Source organism: Alternaria arbusti (genome assembly GCF_024043155.1).
Source record: "Alternaria arbusti strain BMP 1465 chromosome Unknown scaffold_7, whole genome shotgun sequence".
In the NCBI taxonomy this organism is placed as follows: domain Eukaryota; kingdom Fungi; phylum Ascomycota; class Dothideomycetes; order Pleosporales; family Pleosporaceae; genus Alternaria; species Alternaria arbusti.
In genome coordinates, this window is record NW_026249947.1 from 762,542 (window position 1) to 784,282 (window position 21,741).

At 54.1% G+C, this 21,741-nt stretch overlaps 6 protein-coding genes across 6 annotated transcripts; 2 read left to right on the top strand and 4 right to left on the bottom strand.

Moving 5' to 3' along the window:
- Positions 1-176: 176 nt before the first annotated feature.
- J4E86_006070 (uncharacterized protein) lies at positions 177-1,953 on the bottom strand (the record flags this gene model as incomplete). The annotated part of the gene is made up of 3 exons (XM_051446601.1): positions 177-324; positions 387-1,238; positions 1,304-1,953. The coding sequence occupies 3 exons, from the start codon at positions 1,951-1,953 to the stop codon at positions 177-179; spliced, it is 1,650 nt and encodes a 549-aa protein (XP_051302176.1).
- Positions 1,954-4,728: 2,775 nt separating this feature from the next.
- Positions 4,729-6,454, bottom strand: J4E86_006071 (uncharacterized protein; the record flags this gene model as incomplete). Its single annotated transcript, XM_051446602.1, has 3 exons — positions 4,729-5,922; positions 5,971-6,287; positions 6,340-6,454. 3 exons carry the CDS (start codon positions 6,452-6,454, stop codon positions 4,729-4,731), a joined length of 1,626 nt encoding a protein of 541 aa, XP_051302177.1.
- A 435-nt stretch (positions 6,455-6,889) lies between these two features.
- Positions 6,890-7,615, bottom strand: J4E86_006072 (uncharacterized protein; the record flags this gene model as incomplete). The annotated part of the gene is made up of 1 exon (XM_051446603.1): positions 6,890-7,615. The coding sequence occupies one exon, from the start codon at positions 7,613-7,615 to the stop codon at positions 6,890-6,892; it is 726 nt and encodes a 241-aa protein (XP_051302178.1).
- Positions 7,616-8,270: 655 nt separating this feature from the next.
- On the top strand, positions 8,271-10,994 carry J4E86_006073 (uncharacterized protein; the record flags this gene model as incomplete). Its single annotated transcript, XM_051446604.1, has 2 exons — positions 8,271-9,020; positions 9,072-10,994. 2 exons carry the CDS (start codon positions 8,271-8,273, stop codon positions 10,992-10,994), a joined length of 2,673 nt encoding a protein of 890 aa, XP_051302179.1.
- A 4,449-nt stretch (positions 10,995-15,443) lies between these two features.
- On the bottom strand, positions 15,444-17,209 carry J4E86_006074 (uncharacterized protein; the record flags this gene model as incomplete). Its single annotated transcript, XM_051446605.1, has 2 exons — positions 15,444-17,083; positions 17,131-17,209. 2 exons carry the CDS (start codon positions 17,207-17,209, stop codon positions 15,444-15,446), a joined length of 1,719 nt encoding a protein of 572 aa, XP_051302180.1.
- Positions 17,210-17,470: 261 nt separating this feature from the next.
- Positions 17,471-18,377, top strand: J4E86_006075 (uncharacterized protein; the record flags this gene model as incomplete). Its single annotated transcript, XM_051446606.1, has 4 exons — positions 17,471-17,494; positions 17,543-17,727; positions 17,775-18,193; positions 18,244-18,377. 4 exons carry the CDS (start codon positions 17,471-17,473, stop codon positions 18,375-18,377), a joined length of 762 nt encoding a protein of 253 aa, XP_051302181.1.
- Positions 18,378-21,741: the final 3,364 nt, after the last annotated feature.

Consider the following 21,741-nt stretch of genomic DNA (forward strand, 5'->3'; position numbering starts at 1 on the left):
GAGTTGAAGTCTGAGGTATATAGCCGTGATTTTTAAATCGGATGATGACTGTGCAAAAGATAAAGGGATAAGTGAGACGCCGACCGAATACCCGAACTTAACGAGAAAAGGAAAGACTCATCGCATCATTCGACAGGACGCAAAGGAAATCGTGAACAGCACTGAGAGAGAGGAAATCAACGGTGCATCTCCGAAACACCACCGTTAGGAGACTTCGACTCCTCAATCCGGTCCTTATAGTCGTTATGGCCGGTGTAAGGCTCAGCGACCATAGGTGCCGCAGGTCCGCCCACGGCAGCATACCTCTTGCGCCTACGGAAGAAGCTGCGTCGCAATAAGTCAGTGTTTGAGACGATATAAGAGTTTTCGTCAAAGGTCAGACTTACATGACAGCTCCGATGATAGCAATCAGGATGGGCAAAACCAGACCGACGCAGACACCGATGATGACTTTGTTACTGACACCTCCGGTCGAGCCATTTACAAGATTGTGTACATTGTCATCACCATCTTCGTCAGGTGGAGCGACGTATGGTGTCGGTTTACCGGATACAGCTCTCATAGTCTTTGCTTGCGTGCCGAAAGCAATGGTCTCTTCGACGGTATCGGATGCTTCGACAGGCCATGTCGCTTCAACGCCTGGTGCTACTGACGTCGTGATGGAGGACATGAACTTAGTAGTAGTTGAGACTTGCTGCGCGTTGGGGCAGTTGGCAGGCCCAGGAATATTGCAGCTGACACCGCTTCTGGTGATTTCGGTACTTATCACCGTTTCGGTGAGATCCTCACGTCTCTCCGGTCCAGGTGTGATGGTGGGTGCCGGAGTAGGCTTGCCTTGGATACCACATACCTCCACCAACGTGGTCGTGAAGATGGCGGTAGATGCTTCAGCCACCGGTCCCCATGTCTTGGTCTCGTTGAACCATTCGACAGCGACTGAGGCTCCAGCGATGGCGCCTACAGCAAAGTTGTATTCTTGCAGGACTTTCAGCTTGCAGTCTTCGTCATCTGCAGCGTAGGTGATGTTGGTGTTGAACTCAGCTATGTTTGCGAAGACGGCGACTTCAATACCGGCTTCTACTGCTGGAGGTTCAAAGTTCATGTTGAAGACGTTGAAGGCTGGTGGGTCTGGTGGAATAACCTCAAGACCGCAGTGAGCACCAACACGAAGAGCTGCCGACATAGATATGCTTGCGCTTTCGAGAGTGACAGGTAGGAACTCGAATTGACCGCCGTTGCTGAATGTAGTTAGTATTTTGCAAATACATCGAAGATGTGGTCAGGTGTGAAAGCTGGAACTTACACAGTCATATCGGCGACTTCGTTTCCAAACAATGGAAGATCAATAGCAACGCCATCGTCAAGCTTGATGTGAAATCCGGTACTGATGTCGATAGCACCTTCTACAGCCAATATTAGATCAACAGTAACGACTGCGCCAAGCATTAGGTATTGTCCTATCTTCATCCCAACGGGAGTTTGTGTAGCGAAGAGGGTAATTTCATATGTCGCACCGGCGCTCAGAGTGGTTCCAATCTCCAGGTATAGCTCCATGTCATCGAATTGGAAGTGTAAGTTAGCATCCTCGATGGGCGGAACGTCAAGGTCAAATGTAAGATTGAATGTGGGGAAGTCGAAGTCGAAGTCAGATGCGTCGATCCCATCACTCATGTCGAAAGTGTGTTCGACCTCTTCTATCGACTTGACTAGATAGTCTTTGAAGTCGCTTGTGAGGGTCTGAACACTTGTCTTGACTGAGTCGGCGGTGCTGTTGACGAGCGTCTCCGCGTCGAAGTCGCCGTCAATCGTAAGCTCGGCAGTAGCGACTCCCTTTACGTAGCACTTTCGACAGGTGACTTCTATGCCAGCTTCAATCGCCCCGGTACCGTTTTGGTGGTCCCCCGCCTGATTGGTTCCGGCTTGCCTGAAGGAATGATCAGCGTCCATCGACATGAGAAGCACCCTGTATGTGTACTTACACCGACAACAAAGTGGCACCGCTCCAACTTCTTGCTATGCTTATCGGCTCAGCTTTGAAAGAAGCCTCCCGATTCTCTAGGCTAGCTAAAGCTAAGCCTCGCTTGATAGCGTGGTATGTATCTTCCACAGAGTGGCCCGGAGCATGGCGGACCTGTACTGAAGAGTCGAGTGGTGTGACTGCGGCGTGGACACACGCAATGGCATAGGCCAGGAAAAGGGTACGAAAGAATGCCATCGTGCCCGAAGGAAGATAGGCAACGTCGGAAAGAAATTTGCGTATGGACCGACCCAAGACGAAAGCCAAAAGCCAGAGGATTGCTACACTTCAGACGAGACCAAACCCACTCACTTATACACCACCCTCCTCACTCCACTACAGTACTTCCGGCTATGTACCGTCAAACGGCACGAGGCTTTGCGGCGTAGCACAACCGGGGGCCGAATATGCGGGATGCAACCGAAAATGCTTCAGTACACTGCTTCGCCACCAGTACCATACCAGAACCGGCGATACTGTAAGGAAGAGCATCCTTCGGACTTACATCGACTAGGCTCTGGTACATCTGCGACGGTAATCGTGACCTACTTTGTACTTTGTGTGTGTCTCCCGGTAATAAGACATGCAGGCTACGATACATTCCCCGGTAGATTGTGGGAGGACTGTGAGTGGTAGGGATGGTGGGCAGGGTGTTATTGGAGTACTGAAGGGAGTAGAGAGAAGGCAGATCCAAAGCCAAGGAGTGAGTACGAGAAGTGTATGCATCTCGCCGTTGTGGTGAGACTGCGAATGTACTCAGACTGCACTCTCATCCTCAGCCTTGCGGCCTTGACCTCGCAGATACGATCAAGCAGTGCCGGTATGCGGAAATGTCTCGGCCCCATCATGATGGCCCCCATGAAGAGACCGAACCCGTGGGGAGATAAGCAAGGCTGGCGCAGATAGCATCCGTATACTATTTATGGCATACACATCCACGGAGTCGAAATATCTAAGCCTTCCAAAAGATATAGGCTGAGCGACTTACCACACCTACCCCGCAGCGAGTAGCTGAGAGGCGTCGCTGTAATGGTTGTTATTCCCCGGGCAAGCAATGCTGCGTTTTGCGGCGCAGTAGATGCATGGCCCATGTTTTCAGAACACTGCAGCGAGTGACTGACCCCGCAGCGTTTCGAGTTGAAAGCCATGCAGAATCGCAGCCTTTACTGGGTTGTCGTGTGTGCATCTCTCATGCTTGAAGACCGCGGCGTGCAGGGACGCGCGAATCAGAGGCGGAAGCTGGCTTTAGCCGTACCTTCCAGAATGTTGATCTCCATGTGCTTTGTCGTCGGATGTAGTGCTACATGACAGTACCTAGGTACGCTGTTCTCTGATGGCGATGGGTAGGTACTGCGCAAGGGGTGTGGAAGTACTTTGCTGCTGCTGCATTTAGGCACATGCATTGATGCGCTAGATAGTGGGAGGTCATCGGCGTGGCCCATGTGCTTGCAAGGCCATGATGACGGGCAAGCCAAAAGAATATGGCAGCAAAAAGTATTCAGACGTTTCCAAGGTTGGGAGTTGCATGATGGGAGGAGCGCAGCTTCCCCAGACCCGCGTGGGCACGCGTGAACCCGCCCATTGACGCTAGCCCCATTCCTTCAGGATCCCTTGGCGCCCGAACGTCACCCATGGCAAGTCGCGTATGAAGGTTGCCAGACGATCCCGGAACCGCCTCAAAGACACACTCAGCATTCAGCAAGCCCGAGAAAGAAGCCTAGCACACTTTGTGTTGACGCGATCGCACGCACTTCGACCGACAACCGTCCCAACCCCAAACGCCCACGAAACTCAGGCCGGCGCCTCCAACAACCCGCAACAATGTCGCAAGCCTACGAACGCGAACAACAAAACAATTCCCGCCTCGATGAACTCGCCTCAAAGGTATCTGCGCTGCGGGGCGTAACGATAGACATCTACGATAATGCGCGCGATCAACATGTCATTGACAGCACAGTACGTTACCCGCGCATCTCCTGCGCGAGCATGCAACGTCTTCCCTCACCTCGCTTCTATTCCCCCAGAAACCTATACTCCCATGCACAGCCCAACGAAAAGATGCTTCACAGAGTTTCACCTCCACATGTCCCTCAAATACCCATTCATCCTTCCCTATTATGGTACCAACGGGCCGCCTCTATCTCGACTTTCAACACCCACTACACGACCGCTAACATCTCATTCTGTAGAGCGACACCTTCTCCTCCTTCGGCACATCACTCAAAGGCTCCGCCACACGCCTCACACGCATGGCTTCATCGGGGAACAAAGTCGCCATTCTGAAGTTGGCGGGGATAATAATAGGGGCGGTGGTGATGTTGTATTGGATTTGGCATTTGATTTTCTGAGAAAATCTGGATTGCATGAAGATGGGAGTTGATACAGAAACATGATCCAGGATAGTCGCGGTGCGACATCGAGGGAAGACGGCAGAAGAGGACATGAGCTTGGGAGCGCAGGTGACCACGATGGGGACACTGATATGAGTCCTGGGATAGGGTCACAGGAATGATTTGTTACGGGCGGAAACGGCAGGGGCCGTATGCATACCTGGCGTTTTGGGGGCATGTCTATTGCGGTTTCGATTCAGCGGTCTATAAACATCATACTATGTACATTACACTCCGTCCAGAGCCGCATCTTGTTTCACGCTCCGAAGGATACGAATTAAAGTACGTGTAGCATGCAAACACCGATCCAACACACCACTTCTATTCCCAAACGTTCGAGAAGAGATCATCGCTTCCGCCACCGAATCCTCCTGCAGGCTTACTTTGAGTAGTTGTGGTGTGGGTTGTGGTAGTCGTCTGGGTAGTGGTGGTGGGTGCGGCACTGCTCCAACCACCGAAGTCGTCGTCTTGGGTTACTTGTGGTGCGCCCCAGCCGGGGGTTGTAGGCTGAGCGTGTGATGTTGTGGATGGAGCTGCGGGCTGGCTTGGGGCAGAAGAACCCCAGACGTCGTTGCTACCCCATGCGTCCATGTTCGAGAATCCTGAGTAGTTTACGGTCGCAGGAGCGGGCGCAGCTTTAGGAGCGGGTGCTGGTGCTGGTGAAGACAGGTTGAATGCTGAGCTCGCTTGCGGCGATGCGAGCGGTGGGGACGTGACCCTTGGTGCAGGCGCCGGTGCAGACGGCATGGACAGGTCCAAAAGGTCGTTCATGCCGCTTGCTGCAGGAGCTGCAGGCTTGGATGGGGCGGGAGAAGAGAAAGCGCTGAAGTCAGCCATACCGCCCGACGGACTCATTGTGCGGCTCTGCGATTGGGTCTGGGGAGCAGGCTTGGAATCAAAGAAGTTGCCGCCACCACCAAACATGTTGGAGGAAGAGGTTGAAGGCGGTGCCTTTGCGCTGGAGAAGCTGTCGAGGCCAGAGAAAGGTGAGGGTTTAGCTGCCGGAGCAGGGTTGAAAGACAAACTGCTAAAGGCATCGTTCATGCCACCAAAGGCCGACTGTTGGGGCGATTGCTGGCCTTGGGGTGACGCCAGTCCGCCGAATGAGTCTTGACGTGCATGCTGCTGGGGCTGGGGTGGTGCGGCAGGCTTGGAAGCGTATAGCGATAAGATGGACTGCTTGAGATCTGGTCTCGATGGCGCCGCTGCAGCAGGGCCTGTGCTAGATGGACGAGATGGTGCCGCAGAAGACGACCCGCCGAGGAAGTCCAATCCCAACAATGAATCGCCTGCCTTGTTCTGTTTCGGTGGGGCTGTCTCTGCCTTGGGAGGCCCTCTGGCTGCGATCGGGGGTCCGGTGCTCGGTCGCTGAGGAACGGGGTCGTCGCCGAAAAGGTCGATGGTTGGCGGCGGCTGTGCTTGTCGCGGGGGAGGGGGAGGCTGGCTGGAGCTCTGAGCTAGGCGTTGCGATGCGGAGCGTTCTATTTGGACCTTCTCCTGAACCTTCTTCAATGGCTATACTTTATTAGTTGCCATCCCATGCAGCTATCCTGGCCCACTTACAATATCGTCATCGTCCGCCTCCAAAGTCGAGGGATCAGGCATAGGCCCTTCCATGACCCATCGCTTCGACTCGTACTTTGTGCGAATAAAGTTCTCAATCTTTGCCTCGGACGGCACATGGCCAGGCGCCAGCTTCGACTCCCAGTACTTGTTGGCTCGCGCATTGCCCCATTTCAGCACGCTCTGGAGTTGCTCGTCGGTCCAGGTATCGAGGTCAACCGACTTGACTTTGCTGATATGTGTTCCCATACCACGGTGGATGCCCGAGCACCGAATGCAGATGAAGACTCCCAAGTTCCAGCTGGCCCATCGTGGGTCTGCAGTAGCTGTCAGTAAAGGCGCATTATACATCAATCTTCGATAACTCACGCTTGTTCCTCTTGCAGTCGGAGCATGTCTTGTTGCCCTCGAGTTTCACCAAGTTCTTGAGCGTGGCGCGATTCTGTTCCGCCCGATCAGCGGCAGGGTTGGGCCGTCGCGACATTGTGGGGTAGGATGCCGTGTGCGGAGTTCGTGTTGGGAGTGCCGAGTCGTATTCCAACGCGTTTGTCTGGATATAAGTAGGAACTCGCGAGGGCACGTGTCAGTCGAGGGTGGAAGTGGGTGAGTGGGGTTAGGTTGTCTCATTCGTGCCTGAAGCGTTTGGTTTCTCACCAATGACGCTCGCCTTGGCACTCGATACCGCCATCTCACATGTCAGGGGTTTGCTTTGGGCTGCAAGTCGTTCGAAGTGTTGGAAAAGCAAGATAGATAATTGTCTCTATGTGATGTCGTATTTGTATGACAAGGACAACCCTGCTTGGACTGAACGCATCGCTGCTTGGGAACGCCTCCCCGGGTATCACAATGGTGTAATGCTACAATATAGTACATGCGCTGACCACCACAAAGCCTGTTATATGCAATGCAGTTATAGAAATCAAGCAGGACGGAACCTCCAGTCGTCCCAGTCTTCGTCGTCGGACTCGCTCTCGCCATCTTCCTCGATGGCTTGAGGCTCGGGCGCAACGCTCTCTGCTTCGACTGTCCCTCCAGACTTGGATCGCAAAGCTTCTCTCTGTTCACGCAGTCGCTTCACCCTCTCTTCAAGGCCTTCCATCTCCTCGAATTCGTCTTCGAGCGCCCGCGCAGCATCCTCTTTTTCGCCCTCCATTTCCTCGTCCCTCCTTGCGCGTTGTGCACTCTGGTTTTCTCGTGCTTGTGCGGCGATCTGGGCGGCTGTCATGGGCGCGGCCTCGATGACAGCGCCCGAATAGGCGGATCGAGTAGGTGGTGGTGGCATAGGCTTTTCGGCGTTCATCTCGTTCAAGAAGGCATCGAGCTCTGCTTGGGCTGTGGGATCGAGTTGGGGCTCAGGCGCCTTGGGTGCCTCTGGAGGCTGGGTATCTGGTGTTGGCGCGCTTTTCTGGTCTGCTGCCGGCGCGGCTTCCTCTCCATCTTGTGCAGCTCCAGCATCGAAGAAGCCCGCTGGTACGCCAGCCTCTTCCTCGGTTCGCGTGCGTTTCCTCTCCTCCACTGTCTCGTCTGTAGCCTTGCGCTTTTTCGACGCGGGTGCCGTCGCAGGAGCTGCCGATTGCTTTTGGGGCTTTTGCGCCTGCTGCCGTGCTGCGCGCTGTTGTCGCAAAAGAGCTCGTGCGTCGGCCATGATGATGCAGGTGGTTCTTGCTCTTCTGGAAATACGGGTCGTCGTGTTTGTGCCTATAGTGTGCGAATCTGCCAGTGTTCTTGTTGAGACTGGCTGGCGCTGCTCCCAGTAGCTCTGACGCCAGCCGCGCAAAGGGTCCACAGCTCGCTAGTGGCCAGGATTACGGCAGCCAAGGCGTCGGCAAAACGCTGTGTCAAAGCTCCACCTCCTCACTGACACCACTCAGTCCGACACCACACGACACATTGCGACTCCCACTGGCAACCCGCACCCGCCCACTGCTGTCTTCTAGTGCGCTCACGACCCAGCGCATGCATTGAGCTTCCATCCCTCGCGGCTGACATCTCTTTTGCGCCCACGCACCGCGCGGCACCGGCTCCGCATTCGGCAGGTACGCGCAAGAGGCAGTTGCGACTCATAACCGGCAGTCGCACAACGCATCGCGCCTTCTGTCTGTGCAGTTGGGCAGGAGCGCTCGCTCGCGCTCGTTTACTAGTTAGAGGCGGCTCCATACTTGGTGTCCGTCTGTCCGCAGTGCGACGCGCGTAAGGCAGGATTGGGGCTTCCGTAGAGACTTTTTGAATCTTGTTCCGCAATAGCATAAGCTGCACTCGTGGTATCGTCTATATTGAGCCCATCACCCGTGTCCGACACCATGGCCGGTAAGCAGACACCATCTACGCGCATCCGTCGCATCAAGCCACTGAGTCGCGCCCCTCATGGCACCCGCACCACCACGCGCACGCCCATCCCCAACCCTCACGCTGATGCTGATATTGCCACTGCAGACGAGATCCGCCGCTCCGGCCGCGCCAACAAAGGCCACCACACCAAGAACGCAGATTCCCTCGACGAGCCCTCCCCCGCTCCCAAGGCCAAGGCGCCACCAGTTCCGGAGAAGAAGGGACAGGCGCAAAGCAAGAAGGGACAAGCAAAGGCACAGTCGCAGCGCGCGCAGTCGACGCAGTCCTCTCAGCAAGATGAGGAAGAGGAGGACGCCATCATCCGCTGTGTCTGCGGCGACCAGCGCGACATCCGCGGGCGCCAGATGATCTGCTGCGACAGCTGCGAGGCCTGGCAACACAACAAGTGCCTGGGCCTCCCCGAGGGCGACTTCTGGGAGGGCAAGAACTACTACTGCGAGCAATGCAAGCCCGAAGACCATACCGAGCTGCTCGCTGCCATGGCGCGTGGAGAGAGACCGTGGGCGCGCAAGAAGGGCTCCAAGCCCAAACCCCGCCCCAGCGACGTCAAGCAGGAGGCCGTCTCCGAGAAGGCCAGCACGCCTCAGCAGTCGGCCACGCCTTCACAAACCGCTCAGGCCCCGGCTGAGGCTCCCACGCCCACGCCTGCTCCCGTCACTGTGCCTACACCAGAGGCCTCCAACGGACATGCAGAGTCAAAGGTATGTCATTGTACACTAAACAAACTATCGCACGCTCATACCCGTAAACAGGAGACGAGTCAGCCACAATCGCCACTTGGTGAGAAGCGTCGCCATGAGCCTGCCACTGAAAAGGCCAACGCGAGCAAGAAGCGCAGAAAGTCCAGCCATCACGAGAGCAAGCCTACCCCTCAGTCAGCCCCAGTCGGCGACATCGATTCGCTCCCGCAAAACCAAAAGGCTGTGGCAGAGAAGCTTCGGGACACACTCGCTCCGTTGATCAGCACCGCCTCGGAGACCAGGGGATTCCGCATACCGGATGGACAGACTGCCAAATCTCTCGCCACCAAGTACACTCTCGAAATGAGCCATGCCGCTTTCAATCTCTATGGCGAACCTACTGGATCGTCTTCGCCATACTTCACCAAGATTCGTACCATCATGTTCAATGTCAAGAAGAACACGGTGCTTGTGGATCGCCTCCTCTCTGGAAGCTTGAAAGCTGATGATCTGGTCAGTATGGAGGCTGAAGAGATGGCGAGCGAGGACAAGCAACGTGAATACGCAGCCATGCGTGAAGCGGCCGAGAAGCAGATGATCCTGACCGAGGAGGCCGGACCGCGACTACGCAAGACACACAAGGGCGAGGAGATTGTCGGCGAAGACAACTTCGAGAACGACCATGACGACTTTAAGCAGCCCACACTCCGCGAACGAGAGAGCATCACCGAGGACACTGCGATGCAGTCACCATCCGGAACACGCCCTCCAGAGAGTCCCGCCGGTGCATCACGAAGACCTACAGAGATTGACACCGCCCAGTCTGAGCACGCACGACGAGCATCGGCCAACTTCGACATCAACTCCGTCTTTGACAAAGTTCGATCGCCACAGCATGATCAGCAGGCCTTCCTTCAGCGTCGCCAAAGTTCGATGCACATGCAAGACAAGCCTCCGACTGCTGTTGATGACGCCGACGTCGACCGTTTGCTTAAAGACGAAGACAATGATGTTGAGATGTCAGGATACTCCTCGGACCCGACTGTTTGCTGGCAGGGCTCCATCAACATGCAGTCAATGGAGCCTTTCGATGCGGTCGCCAGATTCGTCGCTGGTGGTGACTTCGGTCAGATCGTGCCGTGGGAAAAGCTGCTGACCAACACCGTGGCGATCCAAGGTCGCATCGAAAGCGCAAAGGGAAACGACTATATCCAAAACATTGGTCACACCGAGAGCCATGAAGTTTCCATCCTGGCCGTCAGCCCTGTTACAACGGATGGACGCACCATCATGGACCATCTGTATGAATACTTCCACTCACGCGGCAGATGGGGAGTAGTACCTGTCGAAGACAACGACATCCTGCGTGATCTCTACGTCATCCCTATCGAGGAGGGCGGCAGCAACCTCCCTCCTTTCATCGACATGCTCGAGTACTGCACTATCGAGACCCCTCGCAAGGAACATATGTTAATCCTAGCCATGGTTGCCAAGCTTCCCGAGATCAAGCCTCAGCTTCCACCCACCCAACATTTCGAGCGATACCCAGAGCAAGAGATCGCAACTGGTCAAGTGGCTCCACCTGTTCTCAACAACGGCCCATCGCCGCTTAGCAACCCTCATGCACCTCAGTTCTCGCCTGTCAGTGCTGCCTACCCACCAGGCGGCCAGTACGGCAACCCGTTCGCCGCACCGCCTGCAAACATGGTCCCAGTCCAACAACCCACGCCTCCCGTCAACGGCCCGCCGCATCACCAGATCCCCAAGGCACTTGAGATTCTCGGTCCATACATCGATGCGCCAGTCATTGTTACGATCTTGGGATCTAGTTTGTCCCAAAACTCTGTAGTCTCGGAACTGCAGATGATCAACCTGAGGCATATCGTCGAAACGGTGCCTGAGGCGCGCGACAACATCACAGTGCTCACGAACCACCTCCGCTCAAAGACCGAGTCGAATGGCCAACAGCAGGCACAGCCATCTGGGGCCCCGTAGGTAAGGGTATCAGGTGCGCTGCCCTCTTTGCGCATTCACATGCGCTGAATTCGAGAGGAGGAGCGAGGGTTTTCAGGTTCGGTGTTTTGAGGCGCTTGGATGGATGTACAGGGTTTCTTGTAGCAAGGCAGGGCGAGGCCGGGATGCTGAAGTGTGGGCGGCGCTCTCTTTCTCTTGTATTTGATACCCACATGTGGTGTACCCTGTTTGTCCCATGCGATGAGGCAGAGACGGTTTCTGCCATCCATTTACCTCGTTGCTTACGTGTACGCTCATTGCTTCTTTCTGTTCTAAAATACACATACTGTTTCGTTCAAAATGATGGCTCTTCGTACTGCTTTGTGTAACCTGGCTAGCTGATGCTGGTAGTGCATGCCATGCAGTGTCAGGCCTCCAGCTAAGCCTTTTTCTCCCCAGGTGATCTCTTGAGGCCATGCGGTAAGCGAGATTGACAGTTCGCTGTAATCTACGGTTTTCTCGTCTTTTCGACTTTTCTTACTATATGTAGTAATGCGATAACCCCTCCTTCGTCTACCCTTGTCCAACTCATACTCTCATCGGTGAAGAACCCTATTCCTCGCCCCGTTCACCGGCATATCTGCAGGCAGACTCCCACACACATCGATATTCAACATACCTACCTGGGTACACAGGAATGCGCAAATCACCCCTCTTTGTGACCATGACGCGGCATGCAGAAGGGTGGATAAGGTGCATTTCCGCATCCCCGATGTCTTTATATGCAACCGCAATCTACACTCTTCCCCCAACCTACTCGATACAGTGCGTTGAGCTTCTTGACACCGGAATGGCGCATATGCGGGTGGTGTCCATGCCACATCCATAGATCCATACCTTGGCTTCAAGTTACTGCTTCCGGTATATTGAGTGTGTTAGCGCGGGGTGTAACGTGTGATGCAACGGAGGTGCGCGCATGTATGCTGTGTAACTGTTGCTTTGACCAGGTAGATTGATGCCTAATTATGCCGGCTGTGCATGGCTCGCAGGAGGACCTACGATCAACACTTTACTTAGAAGTTACTGAAGGCAGTAGAATTGGCGGGGTACGGACGGGAAGGACAGACGCTGTGTAACTGTTGCGTGACAATTGACGTGGACGAACTGCAGGAACTACAATCAACACTTCACCTGAAAATTGCCGTGTTGAGTAGTATGGTGGGGTAGTGAAGGTCGCACATGTCGTGCTAGTGACATCCTGCGGTGTTCCGTGCCCAGGTGGTGTGGAACGCAGCCATCGACACGCAGCTTTGATGTTGCTCGAGATGGTGTGTTGAATGTGTTGAGGGAGCACAAACAGAGGGGGAAAACGCGGTGTCACACCCTGAGAATCAACAGTCAACTGAGAACTTACTAGATACAGTAGTGTCTCATCTGCAGCTTGCTGGTCTGGAGCGGGCAAGGTGGTACTAGGAGGCCACAGCAGATGAGAGGCCTGGAGGGCTTGTCGTACTCATGCATGCACGCCGACCTGGACATGCATAGTGTCACGCCGTAATCGATGGCAAGCCATAAACTTTCCTAATGAAGTATCTTCGCAGCTGCCGCCCGCTGATCTGAGTTGGACCAGGGAGTACAGAGAGGTACGAAAGACCATAAAGAACTCGTTGCATGAGCAAAGGAATCGATGGCCAGCCAGGCCTTGCTAGAAGAGGTAGCTTCACACCTGCAGCTCGCTGGTTCAGAATCTTTCACGGTGAGACCAATACTTCACAGCAGAAGTACAGAAGAGAGGCAACCTAGTCCCGAGGTCTCGGGTCGTCACCTCGTGGCCCTTACTTCACTCGCGGCCACCGCGATCCACAGCTCCCTCACAAACCTGCCTATCCGAGCAACCCAGCCCTGTCTGGCGGCCGTCATTGGCTCCACAGGGCCAGTGCCCTTCCTGTGGGTGGAATCGACAGTTTTTTGCAAACCTTCCCAACGGGGTCGCCAGCCCTGCCTCGCACTTGCGATTGGCCCCGTAGGGCCAGTAGCGGCTCCACATTGCCCTATCTGCCAAGACTGCCGTGATCTACGACCGCTCGCGCGAATTACCCGATGCGGAAGCCATCCCTGCTGACGGCGCTGCGATTGGTTCCACAGGGCTGGGAGCCCCGCAGTGCCCTTCCTGCCGCGATCGATGGTCTCTGAGTAGTTGCCTAACGGGGACAGCCGTCCTAGGGCCAGGATTGCGATTGGCTCGCAAGCGTCTCGCCGGTGTCCCACGCACGGGAGAGTGACCGGCAGGCCTATGTTGACATGTGCGATGCCAACGCAGCACCATACAGTTTACGCATCGTACTTTGCACTTTGCATGCAGGGAAGCGGATCAAGACGTAAATAGCGGAAGATCAATATCGCATCTAGACTCCTTCGACGCCGCTCCGCCTGGAGCGCTCAGCTCGAGTGTCTGCGGATCCATGTATCCACGTCCCCGTCCTCTTGGAGATGTCTAGGGAATACCTCATCATTTGCGCAAGAGTCGGGAGCAACACGATGAAATGAGTCAGACTTCCGACAATTGGCAGAAACAGAAAGAGAAAGAGAACAGGAACGAGACCGAGATTTAGGGCCTCCGCGTCTTCGTCATGAGCCGTTATTCTGACCTACACTACACCCACTAGCACCCCCATACGCACTGCTCGAGCAGAACCCCCCAACGCGAACGCGAGACTATCATCAACACCTCCTCCAGCAACTACCGCATGCAGTCATTTCGTATTCGTAGAAGAAACAACGCAGCTAAAGCAAAACCACCGACCGCGAACAACCGCACACACCGATGTTGCGCGGCACCTTCCCTTAGCGTAATCCTCATGTAATCAGTAATCGGAGCCAAAAGCGAAAGCGAGCCTGGGCACGGTTCCTTGTAAGATACCCGCTCCTACCACACGAGACTGCGAACAAACCAACGCACTGGTACGCTACTCCTTCCTTTATCTCAACTCCGGATACGAAGATAGGGTTTTTGGCGGAAGGGAATGCGAATGCGGTGCTGTGATCGATGGATTACTTGTTTGGGGAGGTCTTGGGGGTTAGGCACATCAGGTCAAGGTGTGGAGAATGAGGCTATGGCGTGGGATTTCGGATGATTACTTATTTTTCTTGGAGGTAACGTGTCGGTGGATACAGGGGTTACCCACGGCGAAGGATGCGAATCCGATGCCGGAATCGATGGATGGGCGTGGAATTACTGTAGTTGGGCAGCTGGAAAGACAAGATTAGTGATAGAGAGTTATTGTCCCTGCGGCGATCGAGCGATCATGGATGTAAGGTTGATATCGCCAAGGAAGGTTTGGTTATGAGTACGGTGGAGACGTGAGAAGGATCCGAAAGCGAGAACTTTGATTGGAACTGTGACTCCGAATGAGAATGAGAAACAGAACGAGAGGCTGTGATCGATAGGATTCAAGATAACCTTCCCATCGCGGTAAGCAGTGATGCCGTAGAACGCGAGAACGAGAACACTAAGATCAACTCACGAAAGCGAGATACATGTCGTATACACGAGCATAGGCCAAGACAAAGTATCGCCGCGAATACATGCAACCTCCACTCAGGTCCCACCTGCATCTCATCTCATCTCACCTCACCCGATCTCTGCCGTCCCCACTCACTCCACTCAGCCCGACACCAAGACCGACATTTCTGACGAATAAATTGACGGTATCGACGTTGCCAGTCCCAAGTAACACGCTCTCATGAAAAAGTGAAAGTACTGAGTGATAATGTATCTTGAAACTCAAAAGCGAACATCCAAATAACTTTTTCGGACAATTTTGCAAGCCTTCCATTGAACTACAAACATACTAACGATCAAATAACCATCGTGCCACCACCAGCACCAACATCACCACCGACATCAACCCGAGGCTCAGAAATGTAGATAGAACAACCGTTACCTATTCTGAATCAGTAACTGATCAGGATGATTTGTTCATTGTCCTTTTCATCACCGCCTCGCTCACGCCCAGACCGAAAAGAATCCGATGAAGTGACCTCGAGAGAAGCATGCTTCATCAAATCCTTTAATATTCCTTCAAGCATCAAAGACGAGTAAACCACCTGTAGGGGTTATGTCGCATTCAACGCTTTTTCGGGACTACTCTTGTAGGGGGGACAAGGGGTAGGAAGAGCCAAACATCAATTCATACATCTCTCACGAGGAGGATGTTTGGGTCTGGGGTGATGGGAAGAGTAGTTGGAGAAGAGAAGGAGAGGAGAGGTGGGGGTTATTTATAGGCGCTGGGGGATGTGCGTGGGCGTGTGGGTCGTGGGTGAGGGTGTGGCGATGAGAATAAACGGACGTATGATGAAGAGGGGGATTATAAGGCGTACCAGTGGTACAATCCTGCAGAACCAAACTCTGAGAAACCCCAATATGCAAGTCTTATCTTGATAACATCGATGTAGGTTCAACTTCAGCGTATGTATTACGTGCATGGGTATCTACTCTTTCAGATAACTCTTCAAGCCCTCTTTCCCTACATTCATCGCTCGCTCAATCTCCGCTTCTTCTTCGCGTAACCTGCCTTTCCCATAGGCTAGATCGCGCTCTTGCTTTCTCTTCTCCTCACGAACGCGTCGCTCACGGTCTGCAAGCGCCTTCTCACGCCGTTCGCGCTCGGCCCACTTCTTTGCGCGTTCTGCTTCTTCTTCGGCGGAGTAGACGACGCCTTCGGGTGCGGGTGGTAGGGTGGAGATGTATGTGTTGATGAGGCCTTCGCGTGTTGATGGCGGGAGGGATATGTAGCAGAGATCGCTTATTACGGCGGAGGGTAGGGTATCGATGGTTGTGGAGCGGTTGAGGAGAGCGAGAGGCTGAGCACGTAAGAGTGCAGACAGATCGGATTTCAGGTCGGATGATCGCATGGCCAGACGCTTGATGTGGTCGCGGTATAATTTCTCCTTGTCTTTGTCTGGGAGCTTGGTATCCTTGAGCTCAGGTTCTTTCTTGTATTTCCGGCGAAACTCTGGCCAGTAGAGCTTCGGTGTTGCATGTTTGTCGAGGAAGGCCAGGTACGGTATCCGAGGGTCTCGTTTCGCTTGCCGGGCTTTCTCTTCCTTGAGGAATTGCGCTTTATCTCTCGACCATTCGTTGAAGCATTCTTTGCGCGCTGCCATATTCGGTAAAGCTTTGTATCGGTCGTCGTCAAATAATACGCCGTCCTCTATGATCTTGTCCCAGGGTGCAAATGGGCTGACTTTAGTATCGTCGAGGAGCTCCTTGAACAGCGCTTTGCAGTCTTCTTCGGACAAAGCAGGCTCCTCCTCATCGTATTGTTCGTCATAGCCCTGGTCCATCTCCATCTCCTCCATTTGTGCCAGTTGCCATGCAAGATCGTCATCTTCCTCGGGTTGTGGGTCTCCAGATGGCTCTTCGGTGCGCTGTCGTTTCTGTGCATGCCCTGACGCCTCGCCCTCATCGTCCGTGACTTCTACCTCTTCATATTCCTCATCGTTCTCCATACCCTCCTCACCGTCCACTTCGACTATTTCCACCTCCTCTTCCGCTTCTGCGAGCTCCGCCTCGATCTCCGCCATGGCATCGTTCTCCTCTTCCACGTCGCTTGGCTCGCCCCGTTCCCTGCGTTCCTTCTTTTCGCGCTCCTTCCGATCGAACTCGATAACGGCAGTCATGACATTTGGTGGGAACTTCCAGAAACTCTCGTTCGTGTCCTTGTTCCACACAAAACGTCGTCCGAACTTTGTCTTGACCAGAACCCAAGGCGCGCAGTTTGGTATGTCCTGGCGATGCTTTGGCCGATCATCGCGGTCTCTTCTTCGGTCGTTGAAGCTGTTCTGCCCTCCGCGCATCCCTCCACGATGCCCACCTCTTGCTTGTTGGTGCGCCCCGCCATGTTTGGGGAATTGCTTCGGCGCGCTCGCGAAGATGAAGTCGTTGATTGAAGGCTGAGGCTGAGAGGCAGTTTGCGCTGTCTGACTATCGTGGCCAAGGCCGTAATTCGAAGGCGCGTTGTAGGGTGCGGGTGCAGGTGGCGGCGTTGGATTGTGGTATTGCGGGATCTCTGCAGCAGGTCGCGTATATGTCGACTTATTTAATTCGGCATTGTAGTAGTACGAGTGGCCTGTAATGTTAGCGGAAGCATATGACGCAAGTAGGAGCTATAGCTACCTGAGGGCGCCTTGTGCTCTGTCCAGCCTGGAGGAAGCGGTGCAGCTGGTGCAGGCGGTCGCACCGGTATGTCCGACATTGTGATGTCGCGTGCAGCGAGGAATTGAAGCTATTCAGCTCTTGCGAAAAGAGTTTGGGGATGGGAAAGTTGGTGTTGCAACGCGCGCTCCAAAAAGTGGTCGGCGCCAAGCAGCCTGAATCGCCGACGCGCTGCGTAGGAGCTTGTGCCTGGAGCTCTCATCAACACCAGCCCACGCCCCGACTTCCCCGCCGCCCTCACCCTCGCCCACTGCTGTCTACACCCCCAATACCACCCAGACCGCCAGAGTAGACCGCCATCATGTCACGGAGATACGACTCCAGGGTACGATATGCCCGCAACCACGGCCAGGACACTGCTAACAGTGCGTAGACGACCATCTTCTCCCCCGAAGGTCGCCTCTACCAAGTCGAATATGCCCTCGAGGCCATCTCGCACGCCGGAACAGCGCTAGGCATCTTAGCCCAGGATGGCATCGTGCTCGCCGCAGAGAGGAAGGTCACCAGCAAGTTGTTGGAGCAAGACACATCGGCCGAGAAGCTGTACATCTTGAACGAGTGCGTGGACCGTCAACATCATAATACCTTGACTAATGTCCTTTCAGTAACATGATCTGCGCCGTAGCAGGAATGACCGCCGACGCCAACATCCTCATCAACTACGCCCGCCAAAACGCCCAACGCTACCTCCTCACCTACAACGAAGACATTCCCTGCGAGCAGCTCGTCCGCCGCTTATGCGATCTCAAGCAGGGTTACACGCAGCACGGAGGTCTCCGACCGTTCGGTGTGTCATTCATCTACGCAGGATGGGACCCCCAGCGCCAGTTCCAGCTCTACCAGAGTAACCCCAGTGGCAACTACGGCGGCTGGAAGGCCACCAGTGTCGGCGCGAACAACGCCTCTGCGCAGAGCTTGTTGAAGCAGGACTACAAGGAGGAGTGCGATCTGAAGGAGGCATGCGGTCTCGCAGTCAAGGTGCTCAGCAAGACCATGGACTCGACTAAGCTGAGCAGCGAGAAGAGTACGTTCATCACCTGACTACTATACTGGGAGAGTACTAACAATGCATAGTTGAATTTGCGACAGTAGGAAGGACAAAGGAGGGCAAGATCTACCACCACCTGTGGGGAGCGGACGAGATCGATGCTCTGCTGAAGGAGCACGGCCTGGCCAAGGCTGAGGACACCGAGATGTCCGAGACATGAGCAACACGACCAATGCACGATATGAACAGGCGCAACGGAACGGCCTCTGCATGATAGACGAGGCTTGTAGTATACCATATCAGGTGAGAGCTATGTGGCATCTCGTAGCGAATCTCACTTCATCATGACCCGTTTGCTGTGTAGACCCGACGCATTTTCTCTCTCGCTGACACGTGCATCCAATGGAAGCCTCCAGAGCTGTATGGGGTAGTCGCATGTGACGGCAAACGCAGCTGCCTCTTCTGTTGTTACCTTGACACCTTCCCCACGCACGACATCAACTCGAGAACTTCAATTCCTCCGCCATGCGTCTCCCTCACCTCACATCATCCCGTCCCGTCCCAATCTTATTGCGCTACCATTAGCTCCATTACCAGCTGCATCGCCTATCACAACCTGTGAGCATCAAGATGCCTACACCAATCCTACGGCCCACCTCCAAGTCCCCAAGCGGTGCCGCGCCGTCGACATCCTTCCTACGCCTGCTCCTCGACGAAATCAGGTCACAAGATGGCCCTACAAAGGATACGCCCCGACCGCCCCGACCAACACTCAGGAGCCTACAGATCCCACTTTCGCGCTTCATAACTCAGCCAGATGCCACTGGGGAGGATATCGACCCCTCCAAGTCGCCACTTCTCTTCTGCGACTCTGATATATCGTCCATGCCTTCACCTGCTGAGCCTCCGACCTCGGCAGTGACTTCAGCTTCAACTGAGACAACGGTTCCGAGCTCAGCGTTGACGGACTCAACTGTGCCTTCAGATCAGAGTTCCCTTGTCACGTGTCGTACGTATACCCAAATTTTTAACCATACCCAGGCGCTGACATCGCGAAGCACGTAAGCGAGGGAGAAGCCAAGAGACAGCCCGGCGACAACATCAGACCAAAAAGCTGCGGAGCGACTCACCAAAACGAACCCTGGCGCCTACAATACCTCGGTCAGGAACACCTGAACGACACGACACGCGAAGGTATACGTCAGGGTCCCCTGAACCCCCTGAGACACCCAGCTACCTAAGACCACTACACTTGATGGATACGAGTGACGAACTCCGGCACGACATCTCCATATACAAGAACCCCCATGGCGACGACTGGCAGAGAAACGCGCTGTGCAGACACTGCTTCCAGCGCCGCGGCACCTTCAACCGGATCATGACGCATGGCTACGAGGCGTGCGATCGTGAGGAACGTTTAGATAGCCATTACTGGGAACCTACTCCTGGTCCTTATTACTAGGATGCACGCGCTGGACGCGGTGGTTATAACGAGATTGGATCAAATGAACTGTTTTCCTTGCTATGACTCTTTTTGTGAGTGATTTACTACATCCCGTATCGCAATCTGCAAGAACATTGTTTCGAAATACTTTTCTGGTTGAGGTACACATTGTCTAATGCAGTAGCAACTTATCAACTTTCAACAGCATGTATGCAGCAACCCGCAACCCAAATCCCACCCATCCCCAGCTTCGCCGCGCCCACCATGGAACCCCACCCGCCCATCACTCTCCCAACTTCCCAACCATTTAGTTTTGAGGCTCAGATATTTTCAGTCTCGGACTTGTGGATCCCCTCCTTGGAGAGATGCCTGTCCATCTGTCGTTATCATCACCGCCTCCGATGATTTCATGTCGGCCTGTTGAGTTCGAGTCCCTCTAGGACACTTATTCAGAACCACGCATTCTAACCAAGTAAGAAAGGGGCTTTGAGTAGTGTGTTTCTTGGTGGCTGTGGCTGCTCAGGCATATGGGGGTTTGACAGAAGGAAGATTTTTTTCGGTGTTCTGCCACCGAATGATAGGATAACTCCATTTCATAGGAAAACAGTTTTGCGCATGGAGAAAAGGTGAAGGCGGGGATGCAAGGGCTTTTTATATTCCTGAACGCTGGGTGTGGGGCGGTACGACCATGGTATGAATGCTCAAATGCATCGTATTTGTAACACGGGCCGTGATTCCATGGCATAGCAATGATACACTTCTTCCGTTCGTACTGCAATGGCGCAAAGCGACGATCCAGTCACAACGACCGCCATACGCAGCATCCCTTACGCCCACGCACCGTGCAATCTAATGGGATGCTTATCACGGGCCAGGAGCTTGACATCCAATCTGTACCAATCATGCCCACCTTGTTGTTGCATTCCGAGGCCACCTTGGCGGCGGCGGCGGCGGCGATACGTACCGCATGCGTCATCGTCACCATACCAGTCCTCTCCAGAACGCAAGAGCGATAACCCAACCCACAGACCGTCAGTCACGAAATCACAGCGCCTACCAACCCAACATTAGCAGCAAACAAAGGGCAAATGCAAGGATTGAAATCACGTCACAGACATCACAGAGAAGAAAGACATGCAAAAAGGGGAAAAGTTGCCATTTCGCGCTCTCGCACTAATCTGAAACAAGCAAGAAATGTTGCCCAAGCAGGATCACACAGTAGATAGACACCGTCAATGCATCCGAAGACACTCTGGGCTCACGCTGGCAAAGGGCTGTTTGATCTTCCCGACCCAGATGACCACGTATGCTATGGAAGAGCATCGTAGCGGAGATATCCTATTTCAGGCCCCGAAAGCCCGAGTACCCGAAGGTCCAAGGACCCCGAAGGCCAAGGAGCGGGTGGTATCCCTCAGTAGCCCTCAATAACCCTCAGTAGCCCTCATGTTAGCATGTCACCGTGCACTGTGCAAGGAAAGGAAAGGAAAGGGCGAAAACGAATGCAAGTGGAATGAAGGAGAAAAGGTGGTATTGGGAGCGAGGACGGGGTTTTGTAGGGGGCTTGGGACGGCGGGCTTCTTGCCAGTGTTCAGATGCGCTTGCTATGGCACTGAGTGTGGCTGCTCGTTTAGATGGCATGGGGGCTCTTTGGATGGCAAGTGGCACGCGTTGGGGAAGAAGGCATTGGAGGCTCGTGGCAGGAGTGGTTCACGATGGAGGCACGATTCGGGGTATGGGGAAGGGGAGTATGGGAGTATGGCAGGAATAGGGCAGCATTATGGAGTTTGATTGTCACGATCCATGATTTAGAAAGGCATGAGTTGCCAGCTATGAGACACATTCTAGATTTCACGCATTCTTGTGGAAGGCAACGTTTTGGAGATATCGTCTAGCCAACATTCTGCTTGTATAATTACATGCTGTGGAGTGTCTTCTATTGTGCATTGCTATGTACATCTCAACTGTGCATCACTCGAACGAGCACCAAGTATTCCATCGAACAAGAGTGATCACAATCACGGTCGGTAGACTCAGTGCACGTCATGCATGTTAGTAGGAAATAGAATGAAGAGAATCGTCTAACAAGACTTGCATGGACAGACACTGCTCTATCTGCTTGATGTCATGGATGCACCACCAG